The 16,815-nt window shown below is 38.0% G+C and overlaps 1 protein-coding gene across 12 annotated transcripts in view; it reads left to right on the forward strand.

Annotated features, from left to right (window-relative positions):
- MAP2K5 (mitogen-activated protein kinase kinase 5) overlaps window positions 1–16,815 on the forward strand; it is a 246,134-nt gene that overhangs the window by 47,237 nt on the left and 182,082 nt on the right. For all 12 annotated transcript variants that reach the window (XM_027571020.2, XM_027571025.2, XM_027571023.2 and 9 more), the window contains 2 exons: window positions 2,285–2,333; window positions 9,331–9,395. In XM_027571020.2, the coding sequence (XP_027426821.1) occupies window positions 2,285–2,333; window positions 9,331–9,395 (114 nt within the window). The remainder of the gene's footprint in view (window positions 1–2,284; window positions 2,334–9,330; window positions 9,396–16,815) is intronic.

Consider the following 16,815-nt stretch of genomic DNA (forward strand, 5'->3'; position numbering starts at 1 on the left):
AGAGACTGAGGAGGTGTAAACCTTAGTTTCCTTAATAAATTATTCCCACAGGACTATAGTTACTGTGAGGATTAAATCAGGATAATAAGTAATAGCATTTAGCACCATACCTGGCGCATAGTATCATCCAATAAATGATAGCTGCTGTTGTTATTTTCTTAACCGGACTGATTTTGGCAGTTTATTTTTTGATATGTGTTTCTACTTCAGTCTCATTCTACAAAATTCTTTTTTTTTTTTTAAGATTTCATTTATTTGAGAAAGAGAGAGAGAATGAGTTGGGGAGAGGGGCAGAAGAGGGAGAGGGAGAAGCAGACTCCGTGCTAAGCAGGGAGCCCTACATGGGGCTCTATCCCAGGACCCTGAGATCAGAACCCTAGCTGAAGACAGCCACTTAACTAACTGAGCCACCCAGGAGCCCCTTGTTCTACATAATTCTTAACTGCCACTTTAGTACATGAATTCTTCAACTTGGGAAGACATTATTAAAGTTTAGAATCCTGGGGTTCCTGGGTGGCTCAGTGGGTTAAGTGTCTGCCTTCGGCTCGGGTCATGATCCTGGAGTCCTGGGATCAAGCCCTGAGTCAGGCTCCCTCTTCAGCGGGGAGTCTGCTTCTCCCTCTGCCCCTCACCCTGCTCATGCTCTCTCTCTCTCTCGCTCTCGCTCTCGCTTTCAAATAAATAAATAAAATCTTTAAAAAAAAAAAAGGTTTAGAATCCTTGGTTGAGGGCATGTTTTATAAAATCTTTAGAAAGTAGGGACTGGGGCTCCATAGTCTGCATTTGACCATAGCAGAAGTTTAAGAAGTATTTAGAAAGAAAAATAATCCTAACTTGAAATAGCAAGTATGGTCAAACTTGAAGTCTGAGATCTTTCTTGATTATAACTTACTAAAGGTACCAAATGAATGTGTGTGTATGTCTGCCTATGACTGCCGTATAATAAATCACAACCAGAACCACGACCACCATTTACCGAACACTTAACACACACCAAGTCACCGGGGTACGTTCAAGGATGGGAAGGGAAGGGAATATATAAGAGGAGATCAAGATGTGGTCCATGTTCTTGGGGCTCTCCCAGTCTTAGGGGTGGGTGTGGTGGGAAGAAAGGCATCTACACAGGTAACTAACACAAGGGAGGAGAGCTAATTTGGTAGATGGGTAGAGGGTTTGAGTAGATAAAGAATAGAGTTAACAAGCTTTAAATTTCCAATTAGAACATTGATGAGATGAGGTGCTATTTTGAACACCACTCTACTAACTGGGTGGATATCTTTGGGTCTAACTCATTTTAAAGCTAGAAGGGCTTCAGAGCATCCTCTGGCCACTTTTCCATAGGTGTTTACATAGCCATATATGTCCAGAGAAGAACATTTTCATATTTTTTAAATAACTGTGGAAGCCGGCTCTCCCACTTATAGGACAGAAAAGGAAAGAGAAGGCAGCTGAAATTTATTTAGTATCTACTATGTGCATGAGCTTTTTGTAATATTTAATTTTCTTGATTACCCTATAAAGTTGATATTTCCCCCATTTTACATTGCAGTTCAGAGAGGATGAGTAACAGACTTGTCCCAGTTCACACAGCTAGTGAGTCCCAGAATTGATTTCTGCTGCACATTTGCTTCTCAGTAAGCTGAATTATAACTCCTAACTGTAGTGAAGGATCAGGACTTAAACTATCTGTTTTATCTTTTTTTTTTTTAAAGATTTTATTTATTTATTCATGAGAGACAGAGAGAGAGAGAGGCAGAGAGAGAAGCAGGCTCCCAAGGAGCAGGGAGCCCGATGTGGGACTCGATCCCAGGACTCTGGGATCATGACCTGAGCCGAAGGCAGACGCTTAACCATCTGAGCCACCCAGGCACCCACTATCTGTTTTATCTTTTGAAGTTCTATTTTCTTGTTTCTGAAAACATCCAAAGAATGCATCATTAAGTACTTTGTATTTAGCAGATGACAGAGTCCACATAAAATAGCCACTGAAAGGCTACCCAAAGGCAGCAGGACTAATAGCCAAAAAAGGTCACTGAAGTAATCGGTAAGGTAGTCTGCATCATGGTGACTGTGGGCTTCTTTATTGCTTTAGGGTTTCAGGATTTTATTAATACTTTTTCCATTAGGCCAGTTACTTTGGTAAAAATTTTATGTAGAAAGAAGGTTGTAAAGAGTGTAGTCCTTGTCTACACCTAAAACAAAGGCATATTTTAGTGCGAATTTCTGAATGGTGTTCCACGGTGCCCGTGATCTTGCCATTAAAAATCATGTCTTCCCTTTTCAGCTTAAAGAAGTCTTCTGCCGAACTGAAAAAAATATTAGCCAATGGCCAGGTAGGTGTCATTACATATTAAGATTTTCACGTAGCAGTAACTTGTTACTGTCCAGTTTTTGTATCCATAAACTTAATAAACAGATAAAGAGCCCGTGAACGTGTCCCTGTCATAAATGAATTACAGTGGCTTAATTTGATTGGCAGAACAATTTGCAGCACGTTTTTCAAACTGTGCTAATGGGTTTCACTCCCAGCAGATTGAAGTACCATGCACACACCCTGCTGCCATCTCAGTCTAAAAAAAGTTAATCAGTTCTGAACAAGTGTGTCAACCCATGGGTTGTCGAAATGGCCCTGTGTCGGGAGGTGTCTGCCGCTTTCATTATCTTTGAGGAGAAGAGGAAAAACTGTTCCTTTCTTACGTCGGCTCCTTCTTTTGTCCCGAAAGGAACGCTGGCTTTTTAGGGAAACAGAGTAACAGCCGACCTTTGGCATTTAAAATTCCTTGGCTTGAGAACCCCTTGGTTTGGTTTGCCCGGTCGACTGGCCCTCTAAAGCCTTAATGACCAAGACGGGCCTGCAGGCCAGATATTTCTCACTAATTTTGATTCAAGTAAATGGACACATCTGAAATAGTATAGTGCTTTTAAACATACACTGGCAAATTAAGCTACCTATGGGGTCCTCGATTCTTCAATAGCAACATAAATGCGTTTTAATGTTTGTTATAAAGGAAGCCCTTTGATAGCCTTGGAGGCAGGCGCCTGTCCGTTGCGATCAAGCCTGCCTATTAGGCTCTATTGACTGAGACATCTGTGTCACTGCAAATAAAAGACTCTTATTGATTTTCTTAACTGCTGTTCACTTCCCGTCCATGTTTCGAAGGCTGAAATCTTAATTATCTCAGATGCTTATTCAGTGCCTTCACACGCTGACCTCTCCAAGGCTCATTGGCATTTCATGAATCAAGTACTTGTTGTGGAGCCCGTCAAGAAGACAAAGCTGGGTCCTCGTGCTTGTCCTTTAATATCACCTGTAACTTTGTGGCCTAATAGATGTGCATGCCTTACAATGGTGACTGGTGGGTAGTGCTTCTTGAAGCCCTGCTTCTTTAGCACACAATCGCTTGAATACAGTTGGAAAAAATAAGTTGATCTGGTTCTGATATCTTATCGTCATCCAGAGTGTGTGAATTCTAGTCCTTAGATATTCTGTTTACAGCTAATGAGAACCTGGTATTGTATGTGTAATCTTGACAGCCTCAAAATTTTAGAGACTGTTTACCTAATACTTTTGACTTTAAGCAGCCAGAAGTTTCTTTGGATTGAGGTCCACAAATGCCCCTAGTGCCCTGGACATGTTCAGAGCCAGTATGAAACAAAACCTGATGAAAAGCAGAAACACTGAGGCTGGGATGTTTATGTATCTTCAGCATGCATGCATTCTAGTTACTAATTGTAACTTATGTATGAGTCACTTGCGTTCTTCAGCTGGAAAATATATTTCAAAATTGACATAAATTAAGAAGCTTTAACTACATTTGTTCAGCCCAGGCAATGGAAAATAACCTGTCATAGATTCCTCTTTCAAAGATGAAAAATAGTTTATTTCCAGTGCAAGAAAACAAGCGTTCTGAAATGTTCCTAATGTTTTGACAACAGACCTAGTACCACAAATATCCTAGTGGTGTCAGTTATGAGGTTCTCGGTGGTGGAAGATTGTCACAATGATTTTTGACACTTAAAGATTGTTTATTGCTTTCCCTTGGGAATGTGATAACCCCTACGTTAAACAGTGTGACGTTTTCTTTCTTTCAAGGAGCAGCCTTTATTGTATTTACTTTCATTCACAAGAACAAACAAAACAGAAAAACCCACCTTTGGAAGTCCTCATAATACCTCCTCCTTGTACTAATTTCTCAGTTCCATGGTGCTATAGGGTAACTAAAGAGTGAGCGAGATCACACTGCAGTGAGGTAACATGCACATGTGGTGTCAATAAATTTCTGGGCTGAACACGGACACCACTTGATATGGAAGATGTAAGTCACATTTAACGATACTTTAACACTTGAGCATAGTTTTTTATTTTAGTGGTTTATGCTCTCAAGCATTAATAATGATTTGCCTTTCCACTAGCCTCCACTTAGATTTAATAAGGAATTCATATTAATCATTAAAAGAAAGGGACATGATTCTTCAAGATAATCAAATATTGACAGGTTAGAAATAGCTTTCTGCCTGGGTTCATTGATATAGGTTATGTGATATAAATATTTATTTCTTTTCTGTCACTCAGAGTAAATGCCACCAATTGATTCAGCATTGATATAGTGTCAACAGTTCATAAGAAACATTTGACTAGCTTGTGTTTTCCGATTAGTCTCTGCTCTATAAAGTGGGATTTACTAAATCTCTCCAATTGTCTGCTCATAGAGTGTGACTGCTTTCTGAAACCATTATTGCTTCGATTTGTGAAGCAAAGGTCTAGTGATAGGACTAGTTTCTGTCAGACCTTTACATATAAAATAAGGATTAATTGAGCATTCTTATTTTAATGATTTATAAGCGATAGGTACTGATTCTTCTTAACACAGGCAGACAATAAACAAAGAATATTTTCTTTGCTGATCCATAATTGAATTCCATTTCATTTTTCCCATTAATTTCATTAATATTATATTAAATCAAGCACATTTTAAAGTTTAACATTTAGTCCTTGGAATGGAGACATTGTTTTTCTTTTACCACTTAATGATGGAAGATTCCTTTTTTTCTAGCTTAAAAAAAGCCAAATTATAAGATATTTTAGGCATGTTTCATTGAGAGCTATAAATTAGTGCCACTGGTGTGTTTTTGTGATGTTTTTCCCACTTCAGTTTTAGTACGGTATCTTCTCTTGAACATTGGCCCTTGATTTGAAACTGATTAGAAATGGCCCAGTGGGTCAATTTAAAGGATTAAAAAAGTACACAGTTACTCCAAGGATGAACGACTTTGACCTTTGCATCTCTGAAGTTGTTTTCCCTCTTTTTGTGTTTTAGATTTTGTAACACTGTTTTCCTTTTCCCAATAAATCAAATATTAAATGTACTGAGAAGCCACAGATCCTAGAACTAATTCTGATCCTGCTGCATGTTTGGTTATTTTGAGAACTTCAGATGCCTTTAGGAAAACTTTTTGTGGTCCAAAAAAAAAAGGAGGAGGAGGAAAAATAGGAATTCTGTAAAATTAGCTTTAAAAGCTGTATTAAGATCACTGTATAAAACTCTTAGATTCTTATGGTTCATCTTTCATCCCATATGAAGACCAAAACGTAAATGAGACTGTATGGAAGTCCATACTGCATGACCCGCTCCCCTACCTACCCACATGGATATGACCCGTGTGTTGTCCTGTCTAGTCCACGTTTCTTTCCCAACCCCTGACTCTCCTTCAGCAGGAGCAGAGCCCAGTGCCCGTCATTTCCCCCAGGTCATTTGCCGTCTTTCATTTGACATGTAATTGTAACTCTAATGGCTTTTTCTTTTTCTTCTCTCACATCTAGTATTCTGCCTTTTATTTGCTTTTTTTTTTTTTTAAGATTTTATTTATTTGACAGAGAGACACAGTGAGAGAGGGGACACAAGCAGGGGGAGTGGGAGAGGGAGAAGCAGTCTCCTGGCTGATCAAGGAGCCCGATGGTAGGGCTCGATCCCAGGACCCTGGGATCATGATCTGAGCCGAAGGCAGATGCTTAACGACGGAGCCACCCAGGCGCCCCTTATTTGCTTTTTTTTTTTAGTCAAAACAAAGAAACAGCTATATTTAAAAATAATTCAGTATCTCCATTGAATAAAAATGTTATTATACCTCTTTTCTCTATAAAGAGCTATGTGATCTTTGAAACATTTCTCTTCTGAAAAACAAAAACCACAGCTAATGAAATTGCTTTTAACTTGTGAGTGCCCTTCCATTGGTTGTTTTCCTTCCTGTGGGCCAGTGAGCCTGATGGGAGAGAAGATCCCTCCGTACTTAGCCAGGACATCAGCTGCTAAGATACGGCACTGAGCAGAGAATACTGAAGGACTGAGTTCTAGCCTTGACTAGTTGGTATTGACTAGTTTTGTGACCTAGTTGGGCTATGCATTTGAAATGCTATACAGTTCTATGATTTTTGTGATACTTGATCCCAACTGTAATACTTAAATATTATATGCTGTAGTCATATAAATCCCACTTTTGTATCAAAATGAACACTCTTTCTGTGCTTCATTTAGAAAAGTTGAATTAATATGCTTATCTAAAGAAAAAAGGCAACAATGTTTTCACCTGTTAGTTGATCCTGTTAGTGATTTTTTCATAGTTAAAATCAATTAAAGTAACCCATTTTGATAAGAGATTTGAGATTCTCAAAAGGTTGTTTGTAATCCATTCAAGAGCTTGGCTCTGATGGTTTTCCTTTTAAATGTTTTTTTACGTGAATAATATTTGCATACTATATAAAAATTAGGAAATCCAAATGAGCAAAAAGGAAAAGAACCTAATTTTTTTAATGTAAAAATCTATCGTCACTTCATAGGCCGGACGAAGGTCTATAAAACTTTAAAACATTGTAGAAACACTTTAACTACCTTTTTATGGATACTGTCTTTTTAAGTGAGATGGTTTTAGAATTTTCACTCCAAAACCACTTTTATCTTTATGAGGCTCTTACCATCTTATTGTCTGAGGGAGTCCAAATTTCTGTCCTTGAATTTGCTTACCCAGCGCTTAGCATATGCACATGGATGCGCTCGCACACGCACACACACACAGACACACAGACACACAATATACCACCTCTCTCAACCTGTTCCCTGTTGGATGCCTACCACCCCTGGTCAGGTTGTAATGCTGGGGATGTGGGGTGAATGGCTGCTGCACTTCTCAACCTCCTGGGCATTAGAGGTCAAAAAAAAAAACCTACAAAGTCAGGATTATAATGGCTGAAGCTGCTCAGAGACATGCCATACCTACTCCTTGGCCTTCTCTTCCTCCAACTTCCTGCAAAGGTGTAGGTCCATCCCAGTGTGCTATTGGAATGTATAATAACAATGTCTCGGCATGTCTGCTTTTCTGAGAGGAAACTACTGGTTCTTTTGTCTGGAAGGCCCCGATGGTGTGGTGGAAGGGTTGCAGTCTCAGAGTGTGGTCCTTCTAGAGCCTGAATCCTATATATACTCTTTGAGGTTTGTTCTCCTAGAAATTTACTTTGGGCCCTGATAAGGGTGCAGCTTGTTAGGCAAGCTAATGGTACCACTGAGGTTAAGAGTGCTATTCAGACTACCTTGAGAAATGTTCTGAAGGAATTAGCCTATTCGTACTGGCGAATAGATACTGCAGTTTACGTGTGTGTCCTTCATACCCATTGATCAAAGTAAACCCAGTAACAGCTCTGCTACCTCAGTATCTCAAGTTATTTTGTATGCTGCTCTTCTTGCTGCTGTTTTAAAATTTATCATTTGGTGCAGAATAATGAAGTTTTCTTCATGTTCCGTCTTTTATATAGGGTAAAATATGGTTTCTTTTTTCTACATTAGTAATATAAAGATAATGAAGAACAAAATTTCCTTCAGAGAGGAAAATAGTTGCCAGTTTTTCTGACTTGTCTATCATTTTGCCTCTGACCCTAAATATAGTAATTAGCTGATTGCAAATTGCGTCAATCAGGTTGTACTACAATTAAATTGGGTGTTGAATTGGCCTTTACACATTAATTTGTCAATATTCTTTTAGGGCTTGGCAGAACGGCTTGGAAAGGAAGCCGTTTCTGGTACCTGCGCTGTACTCCTAATTATCACAGCTCTCTGAAGCCTCAGTCTCAGAAATGTGTAGAAGAAAAATATTTCCCTTGATAAATGGAGGCCTGCTTTATTCAATTGGTGGATGTTTAGAGCAAAATATTTAAAGCTTTACTATAATGGGCTGAAAGCAAACTATTTTTTTCCAGGTGATATTGAATTAAAAACTCCATCCATTTTCTGCCCATGCAAGGCAGTGCAATTCCCTGGAAATTGATTTTTTTTTCCCATGGCTTACTATGGCTTTTCCCAAGCTTTAGCTATATGGAAAATAACACTTTTATTGAATCCATTTAGTGAATAAAGTTGGCAGTTAATTTTTAAGCAGCTGGACCAGTGTGTAGAAAATTACTGAATGCATCAAATGTAATCTGACTGGTCTTAAAGTCATTTGATAAATAATTTAGGGAGTTCTTTAAAACTCTAAAACATTATTTTGTGGGCACTAAAATAATTGACTCCTATTCATGATACAAATGAGAGTAGTATTTGTGGTGTAATAGTTTTACAGAACCGGGGAAAATGTGCATGCTATTTAACATATTAAATTATGAAAATGACTTTAGTTTATAGGAATCACATGCTTATATGTTTTCCCTTTATGCATTACGATGTTTGACTGTGTGTGCATTTGAAAGTGCACTCATTTGGCACTTTTCCACCAGCATAATATTATTTCTACCCAGTTACCACTGTATACTAATTTACTGTTTCCAGGGAAAAGCTATATCTACTTTAGGAAGATCATCAACATTATTCAGTTAGTTTGTTTAATGTTAGCTATGGGATCACCTGACTGATTTATTTACAGATTGTTCATTAGATTACCGGGCATGTGTGTGTGTGTGTGTGTGTGTGTTGTCTTCCCAAGTTTGACTTTGGTTATGTGCAGTGCTATTTGGCATTGGTTATGTGTAGTACCAGAGACTGTGTTCTTATCAGTATCTCTGACCTGACCCTTTTGAGCTATGTTATATCATTCCATTTTGACACCTTTTATCAAACTTTAATGAAATGACCCAGGCAAACAAATTGTCATTAAACTTTCCATCACTTTGTCCCTTGGTATCGTCTTTTATAAATTGGACAGCAAATGTTGTATTGATCTTCTCATTCTTGCAGCTGAACTTGAAATGACCCAGACTGCTTGTTGTTTATGGCCCAGAGTTGCTTTTCCTTGACATTTCCATCCACAGCATGACACCCTTTTTGTTTTTCTTTCTTTCTCGTGGAGATGAATGAACAAGACATACGGTATCGAGACACTCTTGGCCATGGCAACGGGGGCACAGTCTACAAGTGAGTAGTTGATTTCATTTAAACTTTCTATCCACTTTAGCCAAATGTGAGTACTCAAGTTCTCCATGGCAAAGATTTTTAAATGACCACCAGCACTTAGATTTTATTTCGACTTTTGACTCCAAAATTCTGCAAGGCATCTATTTTCTCAGGAATTGCTTGGAAAAGTGCATTTATATTGCCTTTTTAATATTTCTGCGTCTGCATCTCTCCTGGGTGAGCAGTTAATAGTCCACCATTAGCAAGCATACCTTTAACTGGCCTGAAGTTTAATGCATTTTTTTCCTTCACTCTTTCGCAGCTTTTTTTTTTTAAAAACTTGCTGGCACCCTATGCTAGTCCCCTGCCCTTTTACAGCTGTGCCAAGTGGAAGACAGCCCTTATAAGTACCATTGCTTTGCCCTGTGTCGACACCATAAGTTATTAACAAGCCTTCTTCCTCTTGTATTTCCTTCTCTCCTCACCCGAGTCCCCTGAGAGAATTTCTACACATTGATGAATATGTTAAGTTATAAAATTCTCCCAAATTCCAGTAGCAGTGATCTTACCCTAAAGGAGTGTTCATTTTCATATTAAAAAATGCTAACCGTAAAAAATAGTTCTCTCGACAGGGAAGTCTTTCTCATGCAGTAGTGCAAAGTTTAAACTACATAATGTAATATCTGGTACTTAATAGTCTGCAATGGTGTATGAAAAATATTCCACTAGGAATTAAAAAATCCATACTCTGTAAGAAAGCCTTGAGGGAATAATAAAGCTTTCCTCCAGAGAGCTGTTTTCCATATATACACCAACTCTGCATCACATTATGATTGTGTTTTTACCTTAGATGTTTTAATGTTGATATTAATACATATCTTCAAAGTTGTGAAACAATTTCTAATTGGTTACTAATGCTCTTAGAAGTTTAAGTGCTTGCTAACCACATGACTGTAGATAAAACTTGCCCTATTGCCCTATGACCATGAAGGGTCACATCCTAAAATCCCAGAACATCTTCCACATACAGATGCAGGCTTGGCATAGAATTAGGTTTCTCGGGGTTAGAGGCTTCTTCTCAGTCTGCTGACCCATTCACCCACTCAGGGCTTCAATCTTCTCTGCAGGTAGAGCCAGGATGTGAGTCTGTTCTCCTGAGTCTAGTCCTTTAAGAACTTACATTCAGGGGCGCCTGGGTGGCTCAGTCGTTAAGTGTCTGCCTTCAGCTCGGGGCTGGATCCCAGGGTCCTGGGATCCAGCCCCGCATAGGGCTCCCTGCTCCATGGGAAGCCTGCTTCTCTCTCTCCCACTCCCTCTGCTTGTGTTCCCTCTCTCGCTGTGTCTCTCTCTGTCAAATAAATAAATAAAATCTTAAAAAAAAAAACAAAAAAACTTAAGTTCATATATTTCGATTATTTTTTCCTACAGATGTCTGGGTACTGTGAGTAGTTGGTCTTAAAGTTAAGTGCTTCCACTGTGATAATTCAGAGAATTAAATAACAGCATATTGCTTACATGATCCTTAGGCCATGCCCTTAAAATGTTTTCATGCCTACTACATTGGATGGGTTTGAGTCACTCTTGTCTACCCTGGATCATACTAGCATTCCTTCCCAAGCAGCCCCAGTGCTGCATAAAAAACATTTCTTCATCTTACTCTCCTTCTTACTCCTATCTGACTTGAATTTTTACCCTGTTCTGAAGGTTCTTGGGTTCAGGTGCCCTTAGGAAGGAAAGAAGAAGGAACCTGCACACTCTGATTTGCTTCTCTTGAGTTCCCTGTGAGGGAGCAATTTTCAAAGCCTCAACCTTGCTTTTACTAATGCTTTTATGCTTATAGCCAGATATAATAAAAACAGGAAAGATTTCTAGCAACTCTTCAACTCTCTGGATTCCTTTTATTGACTTCAAATGGAATCCAAAATCATTTCTTTAGACGCCTAGCCTATGCATGTGTTCTGTTTAACCGGATGTTTAGCTCTCAAGCATGTTCGTATTTTTAAATTGAAGTCTTTTTGTGAATTTACTGTCCTGGTTTATTCTAGCAGGGGGGAAACATAAGACCACCAAACTCCAGCAGATGATTTTTATTAGAAATAATATCCCAGATGTTAAGATTTTAATCTTTTCTTTTAAAACGTAGGTTAATAACAAAAAGGGGAGGTTGTTGCAGAGAAATAGAAATAACATGCCCATCTACCAAGGAAAACTTAACAACATAAAATCATGTTAATGTTTTTTCTGTTTTTTTAAAGGTTTATTTATTTGGGGGGGGTAGAGGGAGAGAGAGTCTTAAGCAGACTCTGCGCTGAGTGTGGAACCCAGTGCAGGGCTCAATCTCACGACCCTGAAATCATGACCTGAGCCAAAACTAAGAGTCAGACACTTAACCAACTGCACCACCCAGGCACCTTAAATCATGTTAATGTTTTATTATTTGTTTAATTATGGTGAGAAACATTTAACATAAAATTTAGTATCTTCACTATTTTTAGGCCTTCAGTTCAGTGGCATTAGGCACATTCATACTGTTGTGCAACCTTCAACACCATCCATCTCCAGAACTCTTTTCATCTTGCAAATCTGAAACCTGTGCCCATTAAACAGTAACTCCCTGTTTGCCTTGTTCTTGTTTTTAGCTAAGAAGCATGGCTAGAAGTTCTCCTTTCATCAGGGCCACATTATCTTACACATCTTTAGCACAAGTTTTTTAACTGCTGGAATGCTGTGTTAACATGCAACTTATCTCGATTTCATTTATCTACCATTGCTAGTGCTCAGTATGATTATTGGAAGATTTTTAACTTTTTATTTTTTAAAAAAAGATTTATTTATTTGAGAGAAAGAGTGTGCACCTGTGCTCACACACAAGCAGGGGGAGGGGCAGGGAGAGAGGGAGAGAGAGAATCCCCAGGCAGACTCTCCACTGAGTGCTGAGCCCAACCTGGGGCTTGATCCCACCACTCTGAGATCTTGACCTGAACTGAATTCGAGAGTCGGACACTCAACTGACTGAGCAACCCAGGTGCCCCGCATGTTGTAAGATTTAATATGTTTTTGACAGTGGTTGTTTTTAGAGGGTGAGTGACAGTAACATGATCATTTTAGGGCTTTATTTTACATAGTATATTTCTTATACAAAGAAGACATTTCATTGATCTTATTGTTTAGGTGATTCTTAAGAGGACAGAACGTAAAGATAACCAAATTGCATAACCACTTGTCATTCATCATTGGTCTCCATTTCTGCCTGGCCTTCAGTTGGTATTGTTCTTATATCTGTGGCTTTTAGTTCAGCACACTCACAAAAAAAAATGGTATAATCGTCAAGAAATGAGAATCCACTTTACTAAAGTCTCTATAAAACTGTCTGATGTGTTATGATTGACTTTATCCTATACTAAGTTTACCTTAGTGGTGTTGACTATAAAAATTGTGATTTTTTTCAAACAAAATGATTATATTACAGGCTATGCTACATAAACTAGATGAAGAAAATATTGGAAAATCCACTCATTGGTGACAAAACTGCCTAATGGCCTATTTAATTTTTTTCTTATAAAGTATAATAAAGCTAATAAATGCAAAGCAAAAGTTTAATATTTCTTTCTTATTTGCTTTACTTGATGGGATGTTGTGAATTTCAAGGGATATGACATCATGTGTAACTGCAATATATATTATTTAATAGTTGATCACATTTTTGCCCTTTAGGTCTGGATATTCCCCCAGTTACACAGTATGAAATTCTGGGCCCAAACATTTAAACCAAGTGGTATTGTGGATGCTGTGCATAGTCCCCTGCTGAGTTAGTCTCTGTATTATGATAATGACCTAGGCAGGTAATTTTAAGTTGGTATTTCTTGGATTACTAATTTGGGCAGAATGGATTATAAAGGAAATACCTTAGACTAAAGTAGAGTTTATGCCTAGGAAGAAGAATAATTTAGGAAAAGAAAATGAATGCATTTTCATTATTGCTCCATTTCCCAAAATGCTTCATGTTGCTCCAAAAAATCCCCAAATTCAGGAAAGACATATTCTATCCCCCTCTAAGAGATTCACAGTGAATTTCAGAAACCTTGAGAAAGTAGAGAACAATATGTGTTATGGTTAAGTGTATCCTGCTTCTACCTCTAGCTGTGTGACCTGGGGAAAGTTACATAATGTCTTCTGCCTCAGTTTGCCCATGTGTAAAATGGAGATAATATCTAATAAGGTTGTGAGGTTAAATGAGATGTTGCATAGAAAAGGCTCAGTACTATGACTGGCTAACTAAATGTTAGCTACTCTTAATGGTAGTACTAATAATAGAAAAATCATTAAGCCCTGTGCCACCTATACTTACTTGACCATGGGGCTCTTTTTTTTTTTTTTTTTTGAGGAACATCTACAAACATCTCACAGATGTTGAACTGTGTTAGAGTTGTGTTTAATTAACTTTAAGAAATTCTGTATTATATTATGACACTTAGTATACTTCTATGTTTCCTGCTATTTACGAGTTGTGTCGTGAATATGATTTATTGTATCTTACATATAGTGATTTTTTAGAAGTTCCAGAGTATTTTTCTCTTTTATCATAGTTTATTTTCAGATTGTTCTAGGACACCTGGTAAAATGTTAAGCCCATTTTACCACTGGAAAAAGCTAGGACTCACAGTCCTGTGGCCACTCAGTGGCAAAGCCAGAATTCTAGCGTCTCTCCTCTTCGCTCTGCGTTTTTCCCCCAGGCGGTGTTGTTTCTCAAGGTCAAGCAGAGTCCATTGTGTTTCCTTGTATTTTCTAGTGAACTCAGCACAGTCCTAAGGATAGAATAAGATGCTTTATACATGTTGGCTGAAATGAGAATGAGGCAAGTGGGGCTTTTTTTCCCAAGCAGGTTTTAGTAGGGCTCTTTAATTGGATTCTCCCCATATCTAGCTAGTTTTAGAGCCTGCATAATTGTTTTAGAACATTCACCTAGACGAATAGGAATTTCTAAACTAGACGAATAGGAATTTCTAAACTAAGGGCGTGTATTTGAATGATTAATTTTCTTTCAGGTGTTAAAACTGAGTATTTAGTATCCATTAACCCAACATACTTGTTACTGTCCTCTTTTTTTGGATAGTGTGTCACATTGAAATGAAAGTAATTAACAGGCCCACTTACTTTGGAAACATTCTATGATAATGAAGACCAGTCATTCAGGTTCTTTGCTCCCTAGGGGCATTGTTAGATGGAGTTGCTTAAGCTCTGGGTCCAGAAATAAAGTAATATTTAACTCTTAGGACTTAAGTCATGCTAATAAGTCAGTTAGCCAGTAAGTAGGTAAGGATCATCTTTTATTTTTTTCTTTAATGCAAATTTGTCAGCCTAAGACTCAGATTGTCAGCTTTTTGGTCATGTATTCTAGTGTGTAAGTGTTTGAAAACAGTAATGAATTTTCTGCCTCCAGTTCCTTCCTACAGAACATTAACGGTCTAACCTGGATTTGGGGTAGGATTTTCTCAGTGATATAATGCGTAGCTTAAATGCTGCCGACATGGTGTTTTGAAGATTGGATATAAACCATTATTTAAGAATTAATTTGACTTATCCAGAGACAACAAGAAGAGGGACGGGATAATAATTCTCAAAGGATTGGTCTCTCCTCCCTTTTGCCTTATCCATTTTATGAGACATTTGTTGGGCAGGAGGGTGAGAATGGTCCTTGGAGAGAGTGACTGAGATCACATGAACTATTAAGTTGTATTCTGCCCTTGTGATATGGTTGTAGAGTCCAAATAAAACATTACATTTGTGGTTTTGGAGCTGGAATTATATCAACTCATTACAGTAACATGAGGTATTTAATGAAAATTAGAAGCTCTGGTGGTCAGTTATGTAAAATGAGAAAACACATGAATTGCTGTCTAATTAAATGCTGTTTAGTAAACAAAATATGCCCAAACATGGGATTCCTGAGGGGAAAAACATAATAAAGAGGAGTCCTTGATGAAAATACTGGGAACCACATAGTACCCAGGAAGCGCTCACTCCTCTTTCGCTGGCCAATCTGAAGGCGCCAAACCAAATCAGCAGTAGGTCTCACCCCTGCTTCTCTACCCACTGCATCAGTGACCCCACTCCTTTATATTTTTTCCCTGAGGTACATCTTGTAAATTAAGAGTAGTTTTTAAGTGGTTTTGATATTGACCCAAGAGCCAGCGTGATTGTTTGATTTATTTTAACTTTAAATTTCCAATCAAATGAAGAGCCTTTTCCTTGCAGCCAAGATCATATTTTAAACACACAAACAAGATATCATCTTAATGCAAAATTAAATACGTATGGCTGGATTGTGTTAAAGTATCATGTGACAAGCAAGGATATTAATATTTTCAGAAAATCAATGAGTATTTGTCAAATAAAATTAATTATGTATGTTTCCCTCTTTCGCTCTCTCAGCATTCACTGTTAGAGGTTTGTTTCATACAATAATGTATATTGTATTGATTAAATTCTAAAGAATGAACCTGAGCTTGTGATTCTCTATACCTTTCCCACCTTTGCTCCCCCCATTCTGTGTTCCTATAACTTCACATGTGCTCATATCCATTATGGCAATGATGGATTATTGGCATACAACCAACACGACAGGATGTTACAGGTCGCTGAGCAGAGATTTTCAGACTCTGTTTCCACCTGAATTAACTATTATTGAAATAGTTTATTGAGATTGAAGTATTGATCATTTTCTGCTAACCTTGGCTTAAGGGAAGGAAGAGGAGGCGGAGGTGTTCTTAAAAGACACTAAATTTAATTTTAAAAAATCTCATTTATTTAGCCTTTTCTTCTTCCTTTTTTATAGCCCCTATTGTTTTATTGCTTGGAAAAGGGTATCTTGGCTTTATTTTTATGACAGTATAATTATACTTCAGAAATGCACTTGATTACTATGGGTAACAAAATTGTTCTAGTATATTGGTTTGGCCAATATTGCTATACAAACAACTTTTCAGTCAATTGAGTCTGGTAAAAATCAATACATTATGGTAATATTTCAAGTAAGAATTTGCTGAATCGAAGTATTTCAACACCATCTCCTTGTAGGGAAAAATAGTTTTAAAGTGGCAAGACTTCTTTCTAATATTTTATTTTAGTAAAAACGTTTCTTTGTAAAGAAATTGGAAGTCCCCAACCAGAAGTGATTGTGACCAGATAAACATTAGCACACTTGTGTTTTTTTAGGGTGGAGGAGATCTAGTTTTCCTTTCTCTGGCTTCATCAGGAGGGTACAACATTGGGATTTGACTTCAGCCTGTAGCATGCCACTTTCGGATTTGTGTGTCTAGTTCTGGGTACTGAGTTTCTACAGAGAGATGTGGACAGTTCAGAGACCACCCAGAGAGGCATAAGAGAATTGTCAGGGGGCCTGGGAATGGTGCCTCTCCAATCCTCCTTTATACATTTGTTG

The sequence above is a fragment of the Zalophus californianus genome, chromosome 6 (assembly GCF_009762305.2).
Source record: "Zalophus californianus isolate mZalCal1 chromosome 6, mZalCal1.pri.v2, whole genome shotgun sequence".
In the NCBI taxonomy this organism is placed as follows: Eukaryota; Metazoa; Chordata; class Mammalia; order Carnivora; family Otariidae; genus Zalophus; species Zalophus californianus.